Here is an 8870-nt window from a genome sequence, read left to right as displayed (position 1 = left end):
GAAAAATAACTGCCCACAAGACGGTAATTGTAAAGTTGAGTGCGTAGTTTATAAGGCCACGATCCACCCAGAAGATAATAACAGGGACAAAAAAGTTTACTTCGGTATCTCCGCCGGAAACTGGAAACAGCGTTTTTATGACCATAAACATTCTTTCAATAACCCAGAACTTAAGAACAAAACCGAGTTAGCTAAACAATGGTGGTTATTAAAAAATGAGAACCGATCCCCAGTGGTTTCATGGTCAATCCTATGTTATTCGGATGTTCCTAACGGCTTTAGGCAGAGATGCAGTTTATGCCTCGAGGAAAAAATAAGAATCCTGAAGTACGAACACAATAATCTCTTAAATAAACGAGATGAACTGATGGCCAGATGTAGACATAAATGTAAATTTAAAATAACCAATAACTTCAGATCCGACAAACAGATAATTCTATAATGGTAAAGAGACCGAATTTAATACCACTAGATTATTTACGATAAACCCTCCCACCCCAACCCACTGGCAATTATAGTGCTGTCCGGTATATACTTGATGATATTTGTTGTTCGAATTCTAAGTTCGGTGTACTTATTCCGAAGTACCAGTTTATCCAAATTACTTATAAATAAATGAAATAGCTTTAAGATAATAATTTTTTTCTGCAGATAATACATTAGTTATTAAACTGATTTAAGTCAAAAAAATCAAATACTACCACTAGGCATTATTAGATTTAATATAAACTAACACAAAACTTTAAAATAATAACTATTTTATTTATTCATTTATGCGTGCATGAAAGTATTTTTGTGTACAGAATGAATAAAAGTATATATTAACCGAAACTATATACGTCCTATGGAATTGGGGGCGACTAATAATGCAATTTTCTGCATCTTAATCAATTAGGAAGTGAAATATTAGTGAGCAAAATTACAACGACCGCTATAATCAACAATAAAATTAATTACATAAAAATATATAAAATATTAACTGCATAAGACCCAATTTTTTGAATTCATAGTAATATATTACAAATACAATATTTAAATGTATTATAAGATAATATTTATTTCTAACTAATTTTAACATGATAACATACAGATAGTTTTAAAACTTTGTATATAAACTTTTTTTTTTATCTTTTAATATACTTACTTTCCACGACTCAATTAACTATATGACGCGCGTTTAATCTCCATTTTCTTTCCCTTCTCTTTCTCAGAGATTTTAGACTAATGAAACCATATGACAGGCAGCGGATGGTCATTCTCTTCTTTTTTTCTTCTTCTCTTTCCCTTACGCGCTGTTTATTTTTATTTTATTTCCTTATCTCTATATCCGTATATTTCTCCATCTTCTTCCTAGGTTAGTAAACGCATGTCAAGGTATTTACGTGTAAGAACGTGCATATTTAGGGGCGCGTGTGTGTGTATGTGTGTGTGTGTATGTGTGTGTGTTACGTGTGTGTTTGTGTGTGTCTGTTGTTACGTTGAGCTACCGGACAGCCGTTATAAGTATAATAATGTTCTTGTTGTTTTTTCTAAAAAATCCCTCCCACCCTCTCTATAAAATGTATTAAGTGGATTGCTACTACCACCCCCTCTGGTTTTTTTGACGGTTGAGGCCCGATTCTTTTTCTTTCTTTATTTCAGTATCAAAAATGTAATTGTCTAGTTTAGATGCTTGAAAATACCATAAGGTTGAAATAAATTATTGCATCGACAATTATGTAATTTCCGTGTTATATTTTTATTATATATATATATATATATATATATATATATATATATATATATATATATATATATATATATATATATATATATATATTCAAATCTATTTTCCGAATCATGTTTATTTTAAGTCCGTTGGTTACTTATTACATCTAATTAAACCAATTATAAATTACTATTATAGAATTTAATAATATTTATATTATATCTTATCATGATATTCTGAAATCATATTAAAAAGTACAACATAAACATTCACACCATTCTTGATTATAATAGTTAACAGAATTGAATTATGTAGTGTTTTCAATTCAAATCAATTGATTAATTATAATAATCGTAATGATCAATCGTTTTTTAAGCTTAGTTTAGTTTCGTATATGCAAACATGTATAATAGTTTATAATTTATTGATACTATTTTCATGAGTATGCATACAAAAATTAGAATTAATAAATTTACTAATTATTAAATAGAACTTTTTGGTAGAAGATTCATAAATTAAAGTAGATTGTTAGTACAAATAGTTCGGTTTAATAACTTTGATAAAATTGAAAATGGCGTAATGGAAAAATAAAAAATGGTATTTGCAGCTTCTTTTCCAATTTTCGGATTTTAATCATGTCAAATCACACTTCATTTCCTTTTGACGGATTCATTGTTGCTATTTCTTCTGATGAGTTAAGGGCATAATAGATTCACTGATTGATATAATAATCAAGTGATTGAGTTTGCGCTACGAAACAGATACTGTCAAGAATTGTATAAGTCAACTGAATTAAAGGAATAAATTATAAGATGGTCAACATCATGAATTTTAGAATATAACTTTTTGTTATTTATGCTCTATGTTGCTCTGTAATTATATTGAGCTTCTTAAATAAGGATTAGCATATATTATAAGAAAATATATTTCTACATATATATATATATATATATATATATATATATATATATATATATATATATATATATATATGCTGTAAAGGACCTATAAAAAACTTTCCAAATTATAAATATATCGGACGGTCTGCAAGGAGGAATATCTCTATGTCAATGTGACTTTTTGTTGTTCGTTTTTTTATGTATATTCTTAGCACTGATGAGTGTCCATACTAAAGTAAAAATAAAAATAAATATATATGTAAAAAAAACCCCAACTATATCTTAAAATATGCGTCGAAACAATTGTACCCTCTTATAGTAAATAAATCTGAACCCCCTTTTTTTTTGACAAGAATAAAAATGAGTATGTGTTCACACTAGCAAGATTTATTGATCATTACTGGTGAGTTTGATAATTACTGGCTGCTCCAAATGTTTGTCCTTGTACCAGATCTCAGCTAAAAAAGAAAGAAAGAAAGAAAGATACCTTGTCAATTAAGAATTCCATTTGATCCTCGTCGAGTTGATCCTCCCCATGAAGTTCGTTGGCCTGAGTAAGGCACAGGACGGTCGTTTTTATGTCATCTCGACTAATTATTCGATCATCATCAAAATCTGTGAACAAACACAAATAAAAGGAAATTAAAAAAAAAAAAAATCTAATTTATAATTCAACCCTTGAGCGCTATTTGTACAGTACATAGTTGTGTCCATGCTTTCGTTTTAAAAAATAATATGCTTAAGAAAAAAAAAAAAATAAATAAAAAAATAAAAAAATGAATAAATGGTAATTGTGGCTTGGTAGACCAATACAAAACCTACCTTGAAAACTTGTTTTCCTAGGGTTTTCGGGTATGCTTAAAACGAATATCGCATTTAAAATAGGGCCCGCAACCAGTTTTCACTAAACTGAAAAAAATACTTTTCCGTATGTTTTATGTAGTAATGTAACGCGGCGGTCATATTTGTTCAAAACGGAAACGACGTAATGAATTTTCAAGACAATGAAAAGTTAATCTTTTTTTTTTTTTTTTATGAAAAATATATACGCGCATGCGCATATAACAATGGCCTTCACTTATAACATAAAGAATTACATTGCTTAAAACTACTTATTTGCGGCAAATTGAAATGCAATATTCGTTTTCGTCATTTTAAGGAAAATGTTAAAGTGGAAACCAAGTAAAATTTTACAAATATGGACACATATGGCTGCCGCGTAATAAAACATGCGGAAAAATATTTTTTCAGTATCGTGAAAACTGGTTGCTGGCCCCAATTTTAAATACGATATTCGTTTTCAGCACACCCGAAAACGTTTAAAAAACAAGTTTTCTAAGGTAGGTTTTGTGTTGGTCTACCAGGCCACAATTACCAAAATAACTAAATATTTCTTTTATTAATCTTACGCAAATCTTATTGTGTTTTCAACGTTTTGTATTTATCGTTGGACAGCATTTGCGTTGGTTTTTTCCGGCAACTTTTCCGGATGCTTATCTCATACTATGGACGATGCCGACACGACCTGGGCCAAGTTCTGGATCAGTACCAACAAAGCTATTTTAAATACAATATATAAATAATAGTTTTGAAGTGATGGTTTATTTTTGTTATACAGGCTGTCCAAAAAGTCACTGAAGGCTTTTGAACTTAAAAAGATTCTTTACTTTTGATTATATCTTTCTATAATTTACACACAATCTGACTAAGACCTTGGGAAATTCTTCAAAAAATGTAAAATTCAAACAATCTTTATAAAACGTAATGTCTTTGAATGTTGCTCATTTTCAGTTTCGCATATTTGTGTTATTTCCAGAACATTATTCATGACAGATTGCAGAATATTTGGATTGCAATTTAACTCCCTTATGTCGTTCTGCGAGCTGGCAGACCTCGAAACGTTAAACCTTAAACCCTGCAAGGATTGAAGGAAAACGTCAGGACCGAAATAAAGGCATTAAATCGCAATCCAGAGATTCTGCAATCTGTCATGGATAATGTTTTGGAAAAAGCACAACTATGCTAAGCTTAAAATGGGCAACATTTTAAAGACATCATTTTTCATGAATAAAGATTGTTTGAATTTTGTATTTTCTTTTAAAAATTTCCCTAATGCCTTAATCAGATTGTGTTAAAATTACAGAAAGATATCCTCAAAAATAAAGAATCTATTTAAGTTCAAAACCCTTCAGTGACCCTTTGGACACCCTGCATGCGAAAATAGCGTCTTCTATTCATTTCTCTCTCTCTCTCTCTCTCTCTCTCTCTCTCTCTCTCTCTCTCTCTCTCTCTCTCTCTCGCTCTTATTTTTTTATAGTGCACTAATAATAATGTCGATCTACAATAATTTTGCAAATCATTTCTATACGAGGAAAAAAAAAATTACTTTCAACTTTTCTCAATTTGAATAAATCTACATTGTGCAAAATTTCCATTGGACCAAAATTATTATATACAACTAGTAAGTAGCTGCTCCGTGAGAATCTGGATAGTTTATTTCCATGTTTACATATGTAAGTTCCATTACTTATAGCTAGAAATGGAATCTGTACTGAATGTCGAACTCAATGTGAACTGAGGGTAGCATGCTCTCGTCCCGTCAGCCATGACTGGGTAGAAATCCTAAGTAATTCACAATTATATTTTGAGTGTCGTCCGCATTGAGGATTGAAACTTCAACACCCAGAAGAGTGTAACTTACAACTAAAGTTTTACCAAGTATTTTATCCACTACACGGAGGAACCCCTGGCGTAATAGATAAAGTACTTGCTACCCCCGGTGGATTAAATAAAGTTGGAAATTTCGTGCAGATTCACAAGATGCAGCAGAAAGAAGGTCGGCGATTACATCAACCGAAACCTCATGAAAATAACATTCAAGTTGAGAAGAATAGTTTGAATAATCAAAATAATATGGATTTTGGACTCTGTTAAAACAAGAAAGGGCTGATCTGTGCAGCACTTTCGCCCCCGAATCTGTAATGTGTCGCGGACCAGGATATAATACCCTAGCTCGCTACAAGAAAATAATGAAACGAATGGAATTGAAGGAAACAAAAACTCAATTGATGGATAAGATAAACGTGTCGTTTATTTACTGTTGAAAGAATGAATGTTTTAGATATAACATGTGTTCATGTCCGCGAGGGTGTAACCATCGTTCGTTGCGGGACTGGTGTTGTAGAAAGAAAAGGAAATGTGTGTTCATCTCAAGTTCGGGTCACTATCGTTTGTTCACCCGTGGGAAGAAAAGTGAGTAATGTAATAGAACGACAAATGGCAGTCCATCGTGTAGACAAAAGAAAAGGGTAGAGGGTTGACGTCAGTTACGCGAAGGTGTTCCCAGGGACCAGTAGTAGATAGAGAGAGAAAGAGTGAGAATGTGTGCGTACGGTCTGTTAGCTTTTTGTCCCCACATAGTAGCAAGTGGTGTGAGGTACGCATGTGCGCGCGCCTGCCGAAACGGCGGCGGCTAGCGCCCCGACCAACCACCTAGGAGGCTAGTCTCGAAAAGGAAGAAGCCCTTTATTTTATACTCGTTTCCGGTGGTCTTTTGCGCATATGTAGATTTCCTTTGAAAGCGGAAGTGTCGTTGTCCATGCGTGCGTGCGTGTGCGCGTGTGTGAGTACATGTGTGTACGTTAGCGTGTGTGTATATACACGTGAATGTGAGTGTATGTACGCGAACGTGAATATATGTACGTGTGTGGACGTGGGCGCGTATGTTTGTGTGCGCGTATGTATGCGACAAGTAATATAGCTTGAAATGTGAATGTGTTTTGTGTGAGACTAAGAAAGGCTCGCACAAGTGAAAATTTGTTACAGAAAACAATTAAACCTAACATAAAAACTTTGAACAAACAAAAATGTTTTTTCAACACGAAAGATGCAAAAAATCTATTAAAAATTGGAAAAAAAAATTCAATTTTTCTTTTTTCCTTTCTTTTTCTTCTTCTTTTTTTTTTTAAGTTAAAACATTTCTTATTAATTTTGGACCATATCAGGTCCATCCTGGAAGGAAAAAAAAAAGAAGCAAGCCATAAAACTCGTTCGTTCTTTGAATAACGACCTGAAATGGTCGAGATTAATAAGAACTGTTAAAAAAAATAGAAGAAAAGGCAAATAAGAGATTTTTAAAAAAAGAAAAAAGAAGAAAAAGCAATACGAAAAAATGAATTAGTTTTTTTTCTTTCTTTTAAGTAAATTTTTGCATCTTAACGAGTTTTAAAAACAGTTTTGTCTGTTTATTCAAAGTTCTTAAATTTCTAATGATGCTTCCAAGAGCTATAATACCAATTTTAAACTTAACATGTTACACATTCGTTACACTGTGTCGCATTCAATCTGTGTACGTGAAATAACTCTATCAGGCATATGCAGGCAATGTGATGATGTAAGAAAGTGAAACCTGGCCAATAAGGGTTGGGGGGGAGGGGTCATGCATGGAGAGAAAAAAACGATAAAATGAATGTGCAATGTCAGTATTAAGGACAGATATGTCTAATGACGAAAAGGGAGATTAGACAGTGTAGGGATATGTGCGCAAAACGGAAAACCTTGTTTTTATGGTTATATACCGAAGAGTTCTTGACTTTGCAGGTATCGCGGTCGGTGGCAGAACTCGGATACGAATATTTTCCTCATTAGTAGGCTATGACAACAGCATATTCTTTTCCTTGTTTTGATTCTCAGGTATATATCATTGATATCTTATATGTTTTTATGTAGAGTGATGTGGTTCTCGGTTAATTGTGTCTAACTGTATCGGATATATACTCGATAGTCAAAATAACGAAAAGAATATGCTGTGGTCATAGCCCTACTCATTAGAATTGAGCCAACCCCAGCTATGCCTTGTTTTAGGTGACCCACAAGGCGCGACTTCGTGTCACACACACTTCAAATGTCACAATTTGCTGCGACAAACATGTGCTTGGCATGCAGGCTCAGGAAAGCATTTTGCAGCAGGTTATGTGGAATACTGCCTTGTCAGCTAGCCACCAGGTGAGTTTATTGGGGTGTAGAACAGTTGAATTAGCAGAGTCAATTGCTATGGGAAGATGAAGGAAACAATCATCTGATCAGGATAGATTTGAGAAACCAAACTACAAAGGATATATCTCTTCTGCTTGCATATTTTTGCTAGTATATACATGACGAATAAATATACGCTACACCACACTCCAAAGGAGGATGAGGAGGATGAGGATGAGGATGAGGTAATACCTGGGAATATAATCTCATAATAATAGAACGGGTACTCAACTACTCCCACCCAAAGAAGGAGATAATGCATGGGGGGATGGTCATGATAATATAGCAAATACTACCTTCTGGCCCCTACCCCAAAGGAGTTAGGTCCTGGATATGACCTTAAACTATATCTGATGGTGAGGCCCCAGCTTGCGGGCTTTGGGGAGTGTGGAGCCACCCTTTAATTGCCATTGCTCCCAGGTCCACTCTGACCCGGACTGGTAATACCTGTTAGAGTCCCAACTATGGGTTAAATAGAAACCGACTTTAAAAAAAAACACAAATATATTCTATTAAAAAATTGTTCTTCAAAACCACTGGATTCGGCATTAAATAACCTGAAAAGGGTTGATATGCCGTAAAACAAAACCAACCAACCAACCAACCAATCAACCAACCAACCAACCAACTAACCAACTAACCAACCAACCAACCAACCACCAACCAAAGGAGTTAGTAATGCTTGGATGGATGGTATCATGATCACAAAATATTAGGTTGGCGCAAAAACAAGATTGTTTTCTCATATTTGTTAGTTTTATATATGAGTAACCTGGGTGCCGGCTTGCCCGGGTTTTTGGAGGTGTGTGTGGAGCAAAAAAAAAAAAAAAAAAGTGGTTGCAGGCAGGCAGGCTCAAACCTGTATCGCGAAGGAGAAAAAGAGCATAAAAAGTGACATATTTGCTGTTGTGCCCATTGCCAAACTGAAAGTGACGAATGTTTAAATTAAGGCTAGTCAATCGAAAAGAGGGGGATGACTTTTGAAAATATTGATGACAAAAGCGACCCCTCCTTGTAGAAAAGTGCCTAGTTGAAGGTGAAGGAAGTAATGTTTTTAGCCAATTTTTCGATATTTGTTGTCCGAAGGGTCGAGCTTCAAAACAATATCAATCTCATGAAAATCTGTCACCTCTGTCGAAAGTTTTTACAAGACCTACATACATACATGATAATGATTGCAACGTCATGTCAGACGAGTGCCACTCCCTCAGACACTTAAAGTCCATGAG

At 33.9% G+C, this 8870-nt stretch overlaps 1 protein-coding gene across 2 annotated transcripts in view; it reads right to left on the bottom strand.

The window, feature by feature from the left end:
• Positions 1 to 8870, bottom strand: part of LOC145296682 (calcium and integrin-binding family member 2-like) — a 115376-nt gene that overhangs the window by 16252 nt on the left and 90254 nt on the right. For both annotated transcript variants that reach the window (XM_080142633.1, XM_080142635.1), the window contains one exon: positions 3095 to 3222. In XM_080142633.1, coding sequence (XP_079998759.1) covers positions 3095 to 3222 — 128 coding nt within the window. The remainder of the gene's footprint in view (positions 1 to 3094; positions 3223 to 8870) is intronic.

This window comes from Euprymna scolopes, chromosome 17, assembly GCF_053919585.1.
Source record: "Euprymna scolopes isolate OS-2025 chromosome 17, ASM5391958v1, whole genome shotgun sequence".
Taxonomy (NCBI): Eukaryota; Metazoa; Mollusca; class Cephalopoda; order Sepiida; family Sepiolidae; genus Euprymna; species Euprymna scolopes.
The sequence above is the reverse complement of the archived record's forward strand: the minus strand, read 5'-3'. Positions and strand labels throughout refer to the sequence as shown.